Raw genomic sequence first — 19,107 nt, forward strand, 5'->3', positions numbered from 1 at the left:
AAACAAGGGAAAGGTCAGAGTAGTCAGGCAGACATTGTGAATGTTTAATATTGTGCCCTTTTAGATTCTGCCAGACTTGCTTCAGATGTGATCAATCTAACTGGACTTGAACATCAGGATTTGTTTGTGGGATTCGTTGTCACTCACATAATTGCTGTTTTTAAAAAGCATTACGCTTAGTTGCTCTGATGTCCAAACTAATGTGGCAAAGATGCAATTTGTCTAGTAGGAAACATCTTAGAAGTTACCCATCATGCATTTACATTGCATCTTCCCTGCATCAATATTGCATCAGATTCTGCAGCCCCCTCTTTCTTGAATGTTATAATGTTGAACTAAGCATGCATATTCTAACACATAAATTAAGTCCTCTTTCTTTGCCATATTATCGTTACGCCGGCTGACTCTTGAAAAAAGTAACAAAATTTGATTTTTCTAAACAATTCCCCCGTGGTGCAGAGAAATAGAGCAATTCTAATTCACTGTTGCATTAACTGAGTGCATTTAGTGAGATGAAGGACTTCTACCATGGCTACATCTGCAAGTCGTATCAGATTAGATCAGACTACCATTGCTCATGAGCTATGTAAGAACTGAACCATACATTCTCGTCACATGTTTCAAATGCAGCATGAAATAATAAGTTTGCAGAGTCTCCCGAGGCATCATCCAACTTCAAACTGTGTTAATAAAAGTGGAGGATCTATTTTGGTCCTCCCTTACATCAGACCCCGCTTCATTTTGACCTTTATTCTAGCGATCAGTGAGTAATCTCCAAACTGCACCCTGATACAGGCCTGTGAATACTGCTGCATTGTGCTCTGAAACCAATCCAGTAAGAGCAGATTGAGTAAAGACTACAGAACATTTTAACATTCTTGGCCAGGAAGAATCAATCTGCAGCAGTCCACGGGGAAAAACGCTTAGCTCCACATTTTCAAGGTTCTCCTTGTATCTTTATTCCTGCCTATAAACCGGAATAAGATGACAAAGCAGCTGGAGCTGCAAATATGGACAGCTACATGAAACAGACAAGAATCTGCTTGTCAGTCAAGATTTTGGGACGAGAACGATTATTGTTCATTGTTTCTGTTCCCAAATTAAATAATTGTTACAAACTGCAGTGAAACGTTCTCGTTTCCTCTCGGACTGTTTGGTTTCCCTCAGTGAAACACTGAGATCCTGTAGATGCTGCTGCAGTTATGAAGGCTTTGTTCCCTCTGAGTCGCACCGGATCAGATTGATTACTCTTGGCATGCACAATTTATTTGACTTCATTGTCCTCCCACTCTGCTGTTACTGCTTATGTCAGAGATGTGCATACTCTGTGTGTTTGTGTGTGTGTGTGTGTGTGTGTGTGTTATGAGAAAGTGTGTGTTTGCACAGCTGCAATGTTGCCCTGTAGTTACAGTGTAGAAAGCATCATGATACAGTACTTTTATCAGCCTTTGTTCATGTAAAACTATTTGTCACATGTCAGTATGATGTCTTTCATGTGTAAATACTGTATCCCCGTGTGTGTATGCAGACATTTAAATTACTGCACTGATATACAGTATCATCAACTGATTTAATTTCATGGATTGTATCATTGTATGTCCATACTGTGTATTGTCTCTCTGTGCATGTGTTTGTTTGTACGTGTTTATTTGTTTACGTGCATGTGTGTGTATGTATGAGTGTGGCCGTGTGCGTGCGCCTGTGTGTGAATGTGTTTACTTGTGTGTGTCTCTTGCGTTTGTGCACATGTAGGGAAGTAACGTGATGGAGGACCAGGATCTCAGAGACATCGGGATCACTGACCCAGGACACAGAAAGAAAATCCTCCATGCGGCACGCAGCTTGCCTAAGGTACTTAACATCATAACTTAACCTCGGCACTGAGCGAGACAGTGACTGACAGTGTCTGAGAAAAAAGGTCACAATGTCAGTATGTTTATAAAAATAGAAGATAAGCAAAAAAAAGATAATATGGTAATAAGAAAATGGATGAATACAGTAGATTGTCAGAGCTGGAGTAACATAATTTCAATTAAACATTAAATGGAAAAACTCTTGTGTTATTTTGACAGCTGTTTTAGATTTAGTCTTAGTCTTGAGACAAAAATGCTGATTAGTTTTAGTCAAATTTTAGTCATTTTTATCCTCCATAGTTTTAGTTGACGAAAAAATTCAAAACATTTTAGTCGATGAAAATTTTTAGTCTTTTATCTTTAAACTAATCTAGTGAGGCTAATTCATGTTTCAGAAATTAGAATCAAGGTGACAGGTTGTGCAAGAATTGCATTTGTGACAACAGCAAATAATTTCTACACACTTACAAACCTGCATTTCTCCAGCAGTTTTTCACGGGTTTAGGGGGTGATTTACGAGCACACACTTACTGATCATCATCTGAAAAACTCAACATCTCTCTATTTATGGTCTCAAAAACATTGACATAACAAATTACTAATTTAAAACAACTAGGATTTGTACTCTGGTTCATTGTAAACGCTAACTTATTGATCTCACTGTCAAGAAGCAGAAAAATAACTAAAGCCTGAATTCATTCTCAATCTGCAACATGTTAGTCTAGAGGTTTAAACTCGTGTCCTCTCATAGAGTCTGTGATTAAAACTAAACTTGCGTCTCTGTCGGAGAAAACTCTGCTGAGTTCAGACTGTTTACTGACAGCACAGCTACACTCACAGGTAACCCGTCCTCCTACCTGCCTGTCAAATAGCATCAACCTCCCCAAGTCCGGACTGAGTCCTGTGGGGATCAGCTGTGTTTTAGTTTTTATTATCAGGCTCTATTTTTAGCTTGTCATTATCTCGTTTTTGTCATGGATATAAGGTCGTTGCAGAAACATTTTCATGATATTTTTCATCAATGAAATTAACACTGTTTTGACCACAGATAGCGTGCTAGATTTACTGGCAAACAAATCAAAAGTACATTGAAATGATAAAAAAAATCACATATAACTATGTATTGCTTATTAACTATGACCACAAAAAATGTTTCAGTTTGTACTGGAGAATGGAATAATAAGGATTGGTCTAATTATACCATATAATAAAGGCTGCACATGGGTTGTGAGTCAAAAAAGTGTGGCAATGTAAGAAAAAACATTATGATTTATTCAAATAAAAAATGATGTTTTCAAGTGTGCAACTCCAAATCGGGATCATTAAAGTCAGCAGCATTCATCCTATAGGGACTTTGACTATCTGAAGTATGAGGACCCTCCTCTAGTGAAGTCAGGTCATCATCAGCGAGATTCAGCTCACCTGGGTTGGCTGCAGGAGCATATAAGATGGTGGCAGTCAGCCAGTCTCTCTCCCCTGGCCTCCACCCTGCTTGGTGTTGTTACATTAAGCTTATCACCACGCTCATGTGTCACACTAGAGGCCAGTGCTAACATGCTGCATGTCACTCCCGTCACGCCTCTTTTGATTCTGCGATGCTGACATGGAGTCTATAATCACACATTAGAGCGGAATGATGCTGCTGTCGTTTGGCTCTGTGTATAAATGCAAAGGAGGCATAAAGAAGGGACCTTGTAGCGGCTCCATGGTGTGTTCTCTGTGTAAAAAATGCTATATACATATTGTCCTGTAGCCAGCACAGGTGAGCTGAATCTTCCTGATGACCTGACTCCACCCACCAGGCTCCTGGAGGGAGAGGGTTGTCACAGTAAAAAATTTCACAGCAATCCATCTGATCTTTGTCAAAATATTTTACTCAAGACCCAAAAGCTTGTGGTGCTAGATGAAAATTCATGTGATCACCAAGGTCAGCAGCATTTGTCCTCTGGGGAACAGACCTCTCACAGACTGACATTGCTGTCCCTTGAACCACACGGCTAGGAGGGCTAAAAACAGCAGCAGCAGTTTCCAGCTTTAGTAAGGTAGAATTATAACCACAACTAGAAGACAAGCCTACACAGTGTACATTTCTATTTTAAGTTTTATGCTAAAAGTTACAGTACTTGCTCCCTCACGTGTCTCTCCCTTCACTGTAGGTAAAAGCACTGGGCTGTGATGGCAGCACATCTCTTGTCTCCTGGCTGGATGGCCTCGGCCTGCATGAATATCTGCCCAACTTTCTTTCAAGTGGCTACCGCACACTGGAGTGTGTCAAGAACCTGTGGGAGCTGGAGATTGTCAATGTAAGAAGCCATCTTTTACATTTATTCAGCATAGTTCTGATGTTGGCCTCTTATAGAAGATGGGTGAGCAGGAAATTGGTCGGTGTTTTAGGCTCTGACAAAGAGAGAGTTGATGGACTCAGAATAATCACAAGACTGATTTATGGATCATGTTCGAGGTAAAGAAGCACTTTAAAATTCAATGCTGAAATAACAGAGAAGTGCTCGATGATTGAAGCATTTCCATAAAACTATAGCAGAAATGTTTTCAATATCACCGAGTAATTAGTAGATAGCTAACTGATAAAATGTAAATGAAGAAGCAATATGGTGACTGATGACAGGGAAGTATCTAATTTGGTTTAATCTTTATGGAAATCGTGTAACATTCTGTGATAATTTGTAATTACAAAGGGGGCCTAATTTCTTTTAGGTTGAGACGTGTGGAGGTTGTAGAGAGGCGCATGTATCAATTTGGTTTGAACATGTGCAGGTGTCGATTTGTCTTTGTTGGTGCGTACGTGTGTGTGTTTAGACTACAGCAGTGGTTTACCATGGGTTCCTGAGATAAATCTGAGGATTTGCAAGGTGATTAACGGGATGAGAAAGAAGAAAAAAAAACCTATCCTGTGCTACAAAATTACATTTTCCTGACTTTTCTTTTTAGTCTTTAATTTATTGTGAAATATTCGATTGTTTTTCTTTGTCTGGCTCCTAAAAATGATTGATGTGAACCAATCTGAGAAGGAACAATCTGTTTTTGGCTGAACTTGCACACCTTGTAAAGAGGGATTGCAAACAAGGGTAAACCACAAATCACAAATTTCATAGGACAATATATAGATTCTTTGAATGATACAATATTTGCTGATAACACAAAGTCTGCTATGATACAATATCGATTTGATTTAATTCAAGGGCCTATGATCGATATGAGACAATATCAGTTAATAGCTGCATTTCTTTTTCTTTGCAGCTCACCATTATTTGCCTGGCGCTAGGCCACGAGCACTGTTTGAATGTTAGTAAGTATGGGTACATTTGGACCAAAGTGGTGACACAGTCGTTCCATATGAATTTCAAAATAAAGGCGTATCTTATAGATGACGATATGTATCAATGTTTTCACTGTGTATCTGTGATGTTGGATCATTGAGCACTGAACTGATATATCGTTCCAGATAGATGTATCATTGCTGACTAGTTGCAAGTAGCCATTGTTGTGTTTGTATGAGTCAAGAGCCAGAATAGGTTGTAAGCACAAAGTTACAGGAACTTAACCCACGTGTCTTTGATGTTTTGGTGATGCTGCATTTTGGGATTATTTGCATTGTACATATTAAAGTATTTGTTGACTGCACATCTCGTGAGGTTTCAATAGAAAGAAAGTTTTTAGTTTGGTACAGTATTAATAACCAACTACAAAATGTACTCCCTGCAGAAAATGTGTTGAAAATCTTGATGCCCAAATGCACCGCAGAACACTTAGGAGTCGAACCCTGAACCTGCAGTTCTCATGTGTGGACATTTGCTCTAACCACTCTGCCAATGAGTTACACAGCAAGGTTGAAATAATAATTAAGTTAAGAAGGAGATCTCATAACTGTCCCAAAGATCTTAAAGAAGTATTTCACTGTTGGAAAGATGGTCTTTTCATAAAAATGGGCTGTCAATACAGTAGAAACACACAAGCACTTTTGAAATTGGTGGTTCATGACAAGAGAAAACTGTGACAAAGGGCTGTAGCATTTGCTTTTGCTCAGTAGGTAGAAAACCTACAGCTACCAGTATGCATTGTGCTGTGTCAGACCTTGTCCGTTTTGACACAGGAAACAATATGGCGACCGGCTGGTAACAAACAATCTCATATTATTGTTAGCAAAAAGTAAGCTAAAAAATGTTTTTGAAAAAATTGAGCCAAGACTAGGGAACGCAGTAACAGAATCTTGGTTCATATTTGATCAGTTTGCTTAGTTTCACCATTTTACTGTACAGGAAATAGTATGGGGTCCACTTCCTGTTTCATTCTCGGAATACAGCCAAACAGTGCACCAAAATATGATAATAGTAATATGATAATAATGATAAAACTAATAAAGTTACGAAGTGCTTTACAATAAAAACAATAATAAATCTAAAAAATGTACAAGATAGAAAACAGTAGAAATAGTATAAAAGTAAAAATACCATCAGATAAGAAAAAGCCAGATGATTAAAGTGAGTTTTAAGAAGAGATTTAAAAGAGGTCACTGAGTTTGTCTGCCTTAAACCCTCAGGCAGGGATGTTTCTGAAGTGATTTTCAGCAGGAAATATGCAATACAGTAACAGAATCTTGGTTTATGGAGTTTGATTTCAGTTTGGTCTAAATTTGAGAGAGCGAGATGGAGAAATGGGCAGGTCTTTCTCTTCTGCTGTCCATAGTGGCGGGGTGAGAAAATGTGGAAGTACTATCTATAGTTTGAGCCCGAGAGCCAGCGAACAGATTTGAGCAGGGAGATCTGGGCGCTTGTAAGATGGAGGGAAGTTTACCACAGTCCGTTTTAACATATTACCCACACAGTAATGGTACAAAGCTGGTTGACAATTGACACAGTATCTCCTTAATAGTAATACACCAAACAGAAACTGCTGCAGCTGTAACCAGTCATCCCATCAAAGTTAACTGAGGGTTTGAAATGGATTTTGTAATTTTTTTTCCCAGATAATATTTGACTTATCATAATGAGTGATAATGAATGTGCAGTGGAAGCTGTGTAACATTGAAGTTGTGTATCGTAGTTAATCTCTGCAGCCTGTGCAGCACAGACAGATAGGTTTACTCTAAACCCTCACCCTGACCCTATTCCTTACATTAGATTTTTTTTGTGGAGTACTTGAGTACTCGATAATAATTTAATGCAAGTACTTGAATATAGAAATTATTTAAAATGCCCATCCCTAATGGGAATTCGTAAAGGCTGGTAGTAGAAGTAGCAATGGAGGCTGTAGTAGTAGTGATGTAATCATGTAGACATTAACATCGTTTATGTCATGACGGGCAGCCACATGATCTGGTATGTTGATGAGCGGTCACAGAAGGCGGGAGCATTTACAGCGATCATGTTTTCCTTCTCATCACTGTATTTCTATGTGTTTGAGTGTGATTAATAGAAAGACAGTGGTGGCAAAATGGCAGAAACCAGCAACAGCTGCAGTAGTAGCAGCAGCAGCAGCCAAACATACTGTATATGCAGTGTGTGAGGGACGGTGTCCAGCAGACTGCGATGCAGTACAGAGAGATGGGTGTGAGAGGAAGGCACATTACTTTCAGTGTGCAGAGTAGCAGAACTGCCTGTGAGCGCCTTGGCAAGACTCGCTTTGGCCATTACATTTCCTACATCCTCTTCAGCATCTTACAGCATCTCAGTATCAACCATCAATTTGATCTACGAGCTGGTTTATGTTCTCATGCAATCCCAGGGCTCTTTATTACTATTTAAAAATTTCTTACACCTCATGCACACTGGTCTCACTGGGAATCTGAACATGAGAAAAAGGAAAGCAGCACCAGAAATCCAGACTACAGACCAGTTGCCTCATCTGCCTCCGACTCTCACTGAATAAATAATTGAAGCCTTCAGACAAAGAGCCATACGAGCCTTTTATGGAATATTTTGTACCAGCGACGTAATTGCGAATGTAACATTAATCACTCGACATCCACCTTTACAGGATGAGCGTGAATGTTAATAGCCAATTATGCAAATATACAGTATTAAGATAATGAGTTTTGACTACATAAAATTAACCTATGTTTCCTCCTCTGAGGGTTTTAGCCACACAAGCGGATATGGCATTTTGTAAAAGGTTTAAAGCAACAGAGATACCATGGATAGATGTGTCAGGTGATCCTGCACTACTACAACTGTAAATTAAAAACATATTCAAATTGTGACAAATGCAGTGGATCTTCGCTATATATTTTATTGAAAAATCACTTGGTCATTTGCATATTACCTGCTGTCATCCCATAAATCACCAAATTCTCCTCTGTTATTTAAGCACCATGTCCAAAAATGGATCGTGAATTATAGAGTGTCCCAGGAAGGAGACAGTGCTGTACTTTAAGCTTACAGCAAAACAGATTGAGGCTGAATTATTGACGAGAGTCATTTCTGTTTGCCTGTGGATGTCTGCCAGTGAGGGCTGCATGCCACCAACTCTGTGTCAGTGTATTTTGGATGTATCTCTATTAGCGTTGTCTAAATAAATTCTTGTGTTTGCGATATTGATGTGACAAAGCACTGATGTTGTCCTCTGTAGGTTATTAAGATTGGTCCCCTGGGCCACAGGAAGAGGATCATCGCCTCTCTAGCAGAGAGACCCTATGAAGAGGCGCCATCGAAGTCCCGCCGTCTGTCCCCAATTATGGTAAGACTGGTGATCAGTGTTGGGCTCGCTACTCAGAAAATTACTTGTTATTCTTTTCAATACTAATATTATTACTTTACATATTACTCCCTGCCAACAATAATTTGTTACATTACTCATTAGGGCTGCACAATATAAGGAAAATATGCCATAATGATATTACTTGCTGCAATAATAAAATTAAAATTAAATTAAAATGTGCTCAGTTCTGCCTTTCTGCTCCTTTCAGTATACTGCAAAAGTTCAACAAACTACTTTTTGAATTGTAAAAATGAAAGGAAATTATTTTCAACGTTGCTTTATTGAACAATTTCACCCTTAACTAAGTCCTGCCACATGAACACAGACTGGCTAATCATATTGTAGCATCAGCTGGGTCCAACAAGGGTCTGACATCAACACAGCTGTGCTCCATTGACTCTAATGCAATCGTTTCAAATTTCCCTCATTTTCAGGCTGTTTTTGTGGATTTTTAACCAAACACTGTGTCTATGGCAGTTGTATTAATGATACTTGTTACCTGGAGAGGTTAGAAAAAGATGTTGTTTCTTCCATGTTCCAAAACCAAAATCAAACCCTGAAAAGTGTAGGGTTAGCAAGCTAGCTACTGAAGATATAGCCTACTGAATGTATACACATGCTGCTTTTGCTTTTTAATGATTATACACTGAGTAAAGACCCACTCTGATGTACAGGAGCCAGAAATATTCAACCAGCTGTGTATAATCGCAGTGTCTACAGAAGCACATTGTTTGGCTTCCCTTGGAGCTCCCACTCATCCGGTGGTGGAGGTCTGACAGCTGGTGGCACAGGGGGGAAGCCAAACACCGAATATTGGCAAAGTTTCCCTTTGTGTTCATTGTCTTCTGTCTCGATGCCCAGTGATGTGGTGGTGCAGTGTTACACTGTGATCTGTAGCCTATAGTTCAGCTTTAGCTTCTAACTATCTTTGTCTTTTTAACCTGTTGTTGCTGCTGAGTCAGTTTGACATCCTGGATATATCCTTCAAACACAGACTGTAGACCCCTCTGTCTGCTTCTCTCTGGAATCACTCTTTCATTTTTCCAAAAAAATTGATAATATCTCTTCAGGGAGTGCAGTTAGTTACAGAGTGGGCTCCATGATTGCTCCAACAGCTTGACAGACTATCACGAAGCGGCGGGGCTTAGTGAAAGGTCAATTGAACATTGAACTGAGCACAAAAGGCACCAATGAAGAAGTCATAGTTCCATTTTTAAAGTGCAGTTTTCTACCGATACCATCTGTCATCACCGTGATTACAATGTATTAAACGATATACTGTGCAGCCCTACTATGACTCATTATATTACTTTTTGGTTTCATGTACAGTACAGGCCAAAAGTTTGGACACACCTTCTCATTCAATGCGTTTTCTTTATTTTCATGACTATTTACATTGTAGATTCTCACTGAAGGCATCAAAACTATGAATGAACACATGTGGAGTTATGTACTTAACAAAAAAAGGTGAAATAACTGAAAACATGTTTTATATTCTAGTTTCTTCAAAATAGCCACCCTTTGCTCTGATTACTGCTTTGCACACTCTTGGCATTCTCTCCATGAGCTTCAAGAGGTAGTCACCTGAAATGGTTTCCACTTCACAGGTGTGCCTTATCAGGGTTAATTAGTGGAATTTCTTGCTTTATCAATGGGGTTGGGACCATCAGTTGTGCTGTGCAGAAGTCAGGTTAATACACAGCCGACAGCCCTATTGGACAACTGTTAAAATTCATATTATGGCAAGAACCAATCAGCTAACTAAAGAAAAACGAGTGGCCATCATTACTTTAAGAAATGAAGGTCAGTCAGTCCGGAAAATTGCAAAAACTTTAAATGTGTCCCCAAGTGGAGTCGCAAAAACCATCAAGCGCTACAACGAAACTGGCACACATGAGGACCGACCCAGGAAAGGAAGACCAAGAGTCACCTCTGCTTCTGAGGATAAGTTCATCCGAGTCACCAGCCTCAGAAATCGCAAGTTAACAGCAGCTCAGATCAGAGACCAGATGAATGCCACACAGAGTTCTAGCAGCAGACCCATCTCTAGAACAACTGTTAAGAGGAGACTGCGTGAATCAGGCCTTCATGGTCAAATAGCTGCTAGGAAACCACTGCTAAGGAGAGGCAACAAGCAGAAGAGATTTGTTTGGGCCAAGAAACACAAGAAATGGACATTAGACCAGTGGAAATCTGTGCTTTGGTCTGATGAGTCCAAATTTGAGATCTTTGGTTCCAACCACCGTGTCTTTGTGAGACGCAGAAAAGGTGAACGGATGGATTCCACATGCCTGGTTCCCACTGTGAAGCATGGAGGAGGAGGTGTGATGGTGTGGGGGTGTTTTGCTGGTGACACTGTTGGGGATTTATTCAAAATTGAAGGCACACTGAACCAGCATGGCTACCACAGCATCCTGCAGCGACATGCGACTTGCGTTTAGTTGGACGATCATTTATTTTTCAACAGGACAATGACCCCAAACACACCTCCAGGCTGTGTAAGGGCTATTTGACCAAGAAGGAGAGTGATGGAGTGCTGCGGCAGATGACCTGGCCTCCACAGTCACCGGACCTGAACCCAATCGAGATGGTTTGGGGTGAGCTGGACCGTAGAGTGAAGGCAAAGGGGCCAACAAGTGCTAAACACCTCTGGGAACTCCTTCAAGACTGTTGGAAAACCATTTCAGGTGACTACCTCTTGAAGCTCATGGAGAGAATGCCAAGAGTGTGCAAAGCAGTAATCAGAGCAAAGGGTGGCTATTTTGAAGAAACTAGAATATAAAACATGTTTTCAGTTATTTCACCTTTTTTTGTTAAGTACATAACTCCACATGTGTTCATTCATAGTTTTGATGCCTTCAGTGAGAATCTACAATGTAAATAGTCATGAAAATAAAGAAAACGCATTGAATGAGAAGGTGTGTCCAAACTTTTGGCCAGTACTGTAAATTTTTTACATGGGGTCTTCTGTTTCTTGTGACAGGTATTTTCCGCAGTGATCTGTCTGAGTGATGGAGAGTTTGTCATGGAGATAGGCAACATTTCACTCACCACATATTTAGCCACAAGCTTCAGTAGTTCTTTGTCACTTGTGGCCTGCTGTCCACAATTAAAATAAAGTTTTGGTTGTTTCACCAGTGTAGGACTACAGTCTTGCTTCACGACTGCAGAGGGCTCACCTATGGTGGGGTGTGTTCCATGAGCTTCATTTGTGTTGTGCTGTCAGCTGTAGTAGGTGTTTTAGGAGGTTTGAGGTTGTGTTTTGCAGTGGATAGAGCCTTAGTACCACCACCTGCTTGGGCTGGGTATTGATACTTGATACCTTTTTAATGTATTGGCCAAGATAACCCAGTGCCAAGTAGTATCGAAATGTCTCCAGTCATGCGATGCCTGTATCTGATCCTTTTTGCATTTGCTAACTCCTTGCTGGATCAGCACAATCTCTGTTGCTGCTGTGTCCAGAGCAGCTCTCCACCCAGCAAAACAGTCAGTTCCCCGTCTGCCCGGTTAGCAGGAGCTAACACGGCAGCAGTTGCTAACATCCAACAATCTCAAACTGACACCGAAATGGCTCAACTCTGTTGGTAAACCTGTTAATGACTGTTGGGTGATGTTAACTGTGTGATGCTAACAATTAGCCCCGTCACCGTGTATGTGCAGTTGGGCGAACTCTCGCAACTGTCCCTGGCAACAACCCATACAGTCTGTAGTGTGGTGAAGTCGAGGGTGGTGTATTTGACAGAGTTGGTAGTAGAGATGCCACCAGAATGTTTGAAAAATAAATCCAGGGATGTCACTGATTGTTGGATTTCCAATGCTTAGAAGGGTTACAACAAAATGCATTTTTTTTAATTTTGTTTATTTATTTATTTTTGATAACTGTAATATTATTACTGACATTTAATTGATAATTCGTTAGACTACCCGTTACTGAAAAAGGAATAGTATTACTGTAACATGCTACTGCTATGTTGGGATGTAGAAACTGATACAGTTCAAAGTCACAGTATTATATGGTCTTCATTTTTGGCACTTCATTAGGTGTCACTGACTTGATATCATCTCTACTCTACAATCACAAAATAACAAAGTACAGTCTAGGAAAAATGTTTCAGAGTGTGTTTGCACTCTGATGAAAATAGTCACACTGCAGCCATTGACACACATCCCTACAACGAGTTATTATGGATCCAACTGTGTGCAGTAATTGGTTAGTACTCATCACGTTGATGTGTGGTGGTTGGAGCTGATTAGGATAAGGATATTATGGAAATTCTGAGATTGGAGAGGTAAATTTTTAAGGAAAAACTCACACGTACTGCCAGAAAGTCAGGTGAGGTAGTATAGAGAGCAACACAGTCCTCAGAGGAAATAAGATGTTGTTAATGAGTAGGTCAAGCACAGGACTTTCACGCAGGAGACTGAGGTTTGAGTCCAGTATAAATTTACATTGGCTTTTTATTCTTAGACTTAGTTGACTTATTATTTTCTATTTCTAGGATGTAAAAAGCTGCTGAATGCACACTGTGTACATACATCTTAGCAGAATAGCTGAATCGACCAGTTTGTGTTAATGTCATATTTCGAAATTGCTAGGACGCTCAGGACATAAACTCGCGTGTAAATAGGTGCAGATATCATTGCTGGCTATGAACACCTGGGTGCAAATAGCATCTGCCAAAATGTTTTAATCTAAAGCACCTTGCAGGATTGAGAGTGTGAATCAGACTGCAGCATCGTTAGTGCTGCTATTTAACCATCAGGTGCAGAAACACACTGTCAGTGCTAATTTGGTGAAAAGATCGGGTGTGCTCAATATGCCCAATTAGAAAGGCTGTTCTGCTTATGGCTTCAATAAAACCCATATTTAGTGTCACTGATGTCTATAAAAGATACAGAATGTTTTTCTTTTTTGTCTGAAATGGGTTCACGTTTGTTCAGATGTGTTGTTTTAGTGCTCAGTATTTCAGTTGACAACATCGATGATGACACCCTGGTACTTTTCTCATTGATCAACAATCAGAATCAGAGCTTAGGTTAAACTAGTTAAACAACGTGGCATGACAAGCTTTATTTCTATGCCAACATAATTTTATGAGAAAATGGATCCTTCTTTTTTTCCAGCCGCACATATCTAATTTTGGAATGAGATTCTTCAATATCATTATGTTCACAACAGTTAAATACTCAGGGGTGATTTCCCAGGCAGATTAAACTGGGCTAAAAAGAATTGAGAATCTCCATGGAAGAGGCTCTTTTGTCGAGGATTAAGCTTGGATGTAGATCAGGGAAACCAGCCCATGTAGACAGTGCTGTCAAATCATTAATCTGTGCTGTGCTGTGTGTGTGTGTGTTTGTACTCTTTTGTGTGACTGTGTGTGTGCGTGCATGGCAGTTCCATGACCTCCTGTCCCAGACGACATCTCCACTCAGTCAGATGGACCCCTACACCAGTCGCTCCATGGACATGCTCCTGCCCTTGGCTGAGTCGGACCGGAGGCGGAGAGGAGTTGACCAAGATGTGTGTAGTGTTTCTCTGCGTTCATATAGTGAGAGGCCGCGCTCTGTAGTGAGTCCCACCTTACTTCACTTCTGTCGTCCACTGGGAAACCACCAGTGAGCGACTAGCTGAATAATAGAGGAGGATGCTGTACAAAGTTAGACGTGTCGGGGTGTCTTGTCACATGAGCCATGCTGGATGAAAAACTGAACCCACTGGTTGAGTTAAATCATAGTGGGCAGGCCCAAAGAACCACAGCAACGTCAGAGTGTAACCAGAGAAACAGCAAAGGGTAATTAGGGTTGAGCGATGCGACAATATCTCCAGCACAATGAGATGATGAGAATTACATCTACCATTCACATGGTGGTAGCTATCACTTTAATATCTCTGGATGGATTATTGGACCATCATGGACAATGTTGGACATCAATAAGCAGGACTGCTCCATGGAAATATCGGATTTTTATATTGTTTTTGTATCAACATGATGAAGTACTTTGATTGAACACACATTTAATTCGATGAATTGGCCAAATGTTTTATAATATACTCGGCTGCCAGTTTATCAGGAGCACCACCACAAACCACATCCTCTAAAACCATTAAGTTGAATATCTTATTAAAAGAAACAACATTATTTTATTGCAGGACAGTTGTATTAGACTAGTTTTAGCTAGGTGTACCCAATAATCTGGCAACTGAGTATAAGTATTATATAACACAGGAGCTAATTTTATGAAGCGCAGCGCCTCTGATTCAGGCTGAAAAACTGCCATCTATTACATATATTTAAGACATTCTCAAGATTTAGTTAGCTTAATGTACCCTCCATTAGGGCTGTATGATTTGGATGAATTCATAAGATAATTCTTCCAAATTTTGATATATTCCACAATATGGAAAAAGTGTTAAAATCACATGACTGATATTCAGTGCAGTGAAAGGTTTAACGGCCTGTGTCCACACAGAGTTTTTTTTGTGAGTGCTGGTGTCTTTTTACAGTTGTTTCCAGTGTGGAAAACGTGTATGCAGCTGCATTTGGCCACCTGGAGAAAAAGCCTTATGTCCAGGACTATTTTCAGAGCCCTCTGGCTTTTTTGTGCTGCTGCTCTTAGTGCTTCTCGTTGGACAACTCGGGTACTAGTGATGTCACTGCCTCTCCTTTAGCTACTGTCTAACTTTCACAACAAAGACGGAAAATTCCTTTGTTGGAGCATATCGGTCGGACACTGAACGTTGTTGGTTAGTATTGTGTTTTCATCACCATATGTGTTGGAAGCTTGTTCTTAACTGTGTCGCCAAGCCTCTGTTAATGTAGCATTATGTTAGCTGCCTAGCTAATGTCAAGGTCAAGACATTGCTGTCATAGAAAAAAACCCCACATGTAAATCATTAATACCAAAAGCCCAGGGGTGAAGCCTCCGCAGCACCCTGCAACCCCCTGCAACCCCCTTTCTGCTAAAGAAAAACGCTGTGGATACACACCCTAATACTTTCAATACTTTTCCGCATTGAAATGTCTTAAAACAACTAGACCTATGTTATATATTTTGTTAAGTTGTGTACGTACATTATTCTGAAATGTTTCCAACAATGTTCAAACCCAGCGACTCTCATCATCTCTCAATTTATTCAAGACATGGTTTGTTACATTTGGTCGCCTGTCTATGGCATCACATCCCCTTTACTCCCTCTAGTTGCTCTAACTTTCAGGGAAACACCAGATGATACGTCTTTGAAAATTACACAGTATCACATAGATGTACTCAATAACAGCAATACAGCATTTTTTCTTTCCTGCCACACACCACTTTTTTTTTTATTAATTGCATGCCATTTTGCAACACAGCAATCCAGAAGAAATGTAATACACTGACATGATGTTTCAATCCAGCTTACTCCGACCACAAAGCTAATGCATATGGTAACATTATAACGATACAACATCAGCAACACAATCATGAAGCTAACACCGATTCTAAAATGGCTAAAAAAAAAAACTGATGTAGGCTGAAAACACCACACCAACTAGGGTGACAGATGCTCACCGACAGCCCAACATTGACCGATGGCTGACCATCGGCTTGGCATATCAGATCCTTTATGCGTGTTCTCATTCTTAAACATAATTTGTGCTCGAGTCACAATAGATAGACTTTCACGATGTTTGTTAAACAATGAAGACAGCAACTCCCATGATCCCACTCTGCTGCAGAAATAACAGAAACTACATACTGTGCATTGAACTGTCCTAAAATTTTGCATTGTATCAGAAAAAACTAGCAATAATACAGCTGTTCTCGTAATCTTCTCAGCTACTAAAGCATGTTACATTTCCATCATGAATGCCATAAAAAAACATATTTATCAGTTATGTAACTTTTTCTAGAGGCACTGTGGCCGTTAGACTCATCTAGTATATTTTAACTAACTCACACATTAAGATCAACTGTCTCCATAGTAGCTCTGATTTTTACTAAATTTGAAAAACTAAATACGGCATCTTCTTCCATTGACATGAATTCAGTTCTTATGTGCTTCCCTGAATTTCTTGTGTTCCTCTTTAAGGAATTGAACCAAGAATAACTCAGTGATCAAATTTTACCATTTGCTAAAGGTCAAACTCCGACACACACAAACAGTTGAACTGACATGCCTCGTGTCTGACTTACTGCGGTCAAAGAGAAAACACAGAGGAGTGTCCGCAGATAAGCGAAACGTCGGGAACGACTGCAGCACTCAGGATCCATTATATCTAAAATCAATACTTATCATTTTCCTAAATGCTTGGTGGATTATTGTCAGTAGTATATTTTACTCTGACAGGTGATTTATGAAAGAGCTGAGCACAGCCCACACTGACCTAAAGGCCCGACCGTGCGCATGAATATTTATGAGCGTACCAGCAGATCAAAAAGGACTTGTATTACTGTAAAGTGCTGACTGAGCACACTTGAGTTGCCTTCACACTAATATTCCAGCAGTCAGGAGTCTAATATGCACAAAATACAGCATCTTATCATTCTTTATTGTCTACACCAGTGGCTCACAAACTCCTTCTAACAATATACCCCTTTTGAAATGTTTTTGAAGCTCAGTACCTCCTGACCACTGTAAAACATTGTTGGTCTGAAACACAGGTGAAAAAAATGTTGAGATGATCCCATTTTTTTGACAGTTGACATGATTGCACTGAATATAGAGCTATTGAATGTGAAATGGTACATCGTTTATCAAACGTACATTTACATTTTTTAAATTTATTATAGTAGAATTATTTTAGGAATTATGCATGACTGATCCCAGCTGGCCACCAGCATCATTAGACTTTGATATTTGGTGGAATATAGGTTGTAACGTCAGGTGACAAAATTTCAGTATCAGATTATTTTTCAATTAAATTCAATTCACAATTTTATTTACAAAAACAGCTAAAAAATACAGGTAGAATTGATAAGAAATAATGGAGATGTGAAATGAAAGACCCTGATAAGCTATCGAAAGCTTGAGAATAGGGGCCCAGACATGAAGCAAAACCGTAACCCCCTAACCAAAAATCTGGAGACTAAACTAACCTAATGCAAACTACTAAATGGTCCCAAAACATTTATTCGATCAGTCTAAACATTGGTTTCACAATATCTAATGCCAGCGTCAATTTGACATAGGATAATGACAACATGACGTTTAAAGTTGAGTTAAGAAAATAAAATCAAATGTCCTCCAAATGTTTCATTCTAATGTCATCTTGACGTTAAAGAGCAACAGTTAGTCTCTCTTTTTTTTCTATCTTTTTTTTTTTTAATCTAAGAAAGAAAGAACATGAGGTCGTCATGGGTGTTACAAGGTCAATTCCCAGTACATTTTTCACTAAACAGGCATATGGTGTCGCACCTTTCTCAACAGCGTTTATACACAATCCATTTCTCACAGTATTTTGCACATTTTTCCATCTCTGGTCTTAAAATACAAGTAAGTCTTTCCATACAGTATATTTCATCTATAATCCCCAACCATTGGACCAATGTTGGAGGACTAACTTGCAGCCATTTGTGACTTATGGCTTTCCTGCTACTTGCCAAAAGTATCTTTAATAAATACTTATTTGTTTGGGGCACTTTCAGATATTTTTCCTAAGTATAACCTGACAAATGAATAGACAAAATCCATCCCAATTATCTTATGAATCTCAGCTGCAATCTCTTGCCAATATGGTTGTATTTTTGTCTGATTCTTTCTCCCATTTTTGTTAATTATATGGATCAACGTGAAATTCTATTGTCATTAGACATCTAAAATATCGTTAGCCCAATTTTTATTCCAACCAAAATTTGACGTCTGTTCGATGTAATAGTCCAACATCTTTCTGATGCATATTGACGTCCCCTGCCAGCTGGGATATTTTTTAAACTAACATTTAAAAAACATCTCACAGACCCCCTGCAGTACCCATACCATTTAAGAAACGCTGGTCTATACTTACCAAGAGAAAAGGATTCCCACTGTCGTTATACAAGTATATAATATGTTTAATGTCACCAATGTTGGTTGTGTTTTCCTCTTTCTTTTGTTTTCACCAACCAGTGATTTTGCATCTCTGCAGGACAGACAGAGTGAACGGCACAAAGAGTCTCGTCTAAACCTCCGGCCGCCAAGCCATTCTGCTACCTACGCCACGGTGTCCGCCTGGCATCACCAGCCTGAGAAGCTAATCCTGGACTCCTGCGGGTACGAGGCAACCGTAAGTCACTTTTCACTGCCTTCAGCATCGACGCAGACATACACTGATTTTTATTGATGACAGAATTACTTATTGTTTACCATAAAACAGATTGACAGGGATAATTTATGTAATTTACTGCACCTGGTGCCTCCATCCTGCACTGTGTAGTGAACATGTAGTGTGTGCTTTGATTTCTTCTCCTAGTACCTAGGATCAATGATAATCAGGGATCTACGAGGGATTGAGTCCACACAAGATGCCTGTGCTAAAATTAGGGTAAGTATCACTGAAAGGCTGCAAAAATATTGTTTTCT

The 19,107-nt window shown here is 39.6% G+C and overlaps 1 protein-coding gene across 12 annotated transcripts in view; it reads left to right on the forward strand.

Annotated features, from left to right (window-relative positions):
- anks1ab (ankyrin repeat and sterile alpha motif domain containing 1Ab) overlaps positions 1–19,107 on the forward strand; it is a 65,583-nt gene that overhangs the window by 32,061 nt on the left and 14,415 nt on the right. For 10 of the 12 annotated variants that reach the window (XR_004501676.2, XM_033626863.2, XM_033626862.2 and 7 more), the window contains 6 exons: positions 1,753–1,851; positions 4,010–4,156; positions 8,439–8,546; positions 13,963–14,136; positions 18,674–18,811; positions 18,998–19,069. Coding sequence is in view for 11 of the 12 variants with exons in the window: in XM_033626863.2 (XP_033482754.1) it covers positions 1,753–1,851; positions 4,010–4,156; positions 8,439–8,546; positions 13,963–14,136; positions 18,674–18,811; positions 18,998–19,069 (738 nt within the window). In the remaining variant the exon portion in view is untranslated. The remainder of the gene's footprint in view (positions 1–1,752; positions 1,852–4,009; positions 4,157–8,438; positions 8,547–13,962; positions 14,137–18,673; positions 18,812–18,997; positions 19,070–19,107) is intronic. The other 2 variants (XM_033626865.2, XM_078170353.1) reach the window with 1 other exon arrangement.

Source organism: Epinephelus lanceolatus, chromosome 1, assembly GCF_041903045.1.
Source record: "Epinephelus lanceolatus isolate andai-2023 chromosome 1, ASM4190304v1, whole genome shotgun sequence".
Classification (NCBI taxonomy): domain Eukaryota; kingdom Metazoa; phylum Chordata; class Actinopteri; order Perciformes; family Serranidae; genus Epinephelus; species Epinephelus lanceolatus.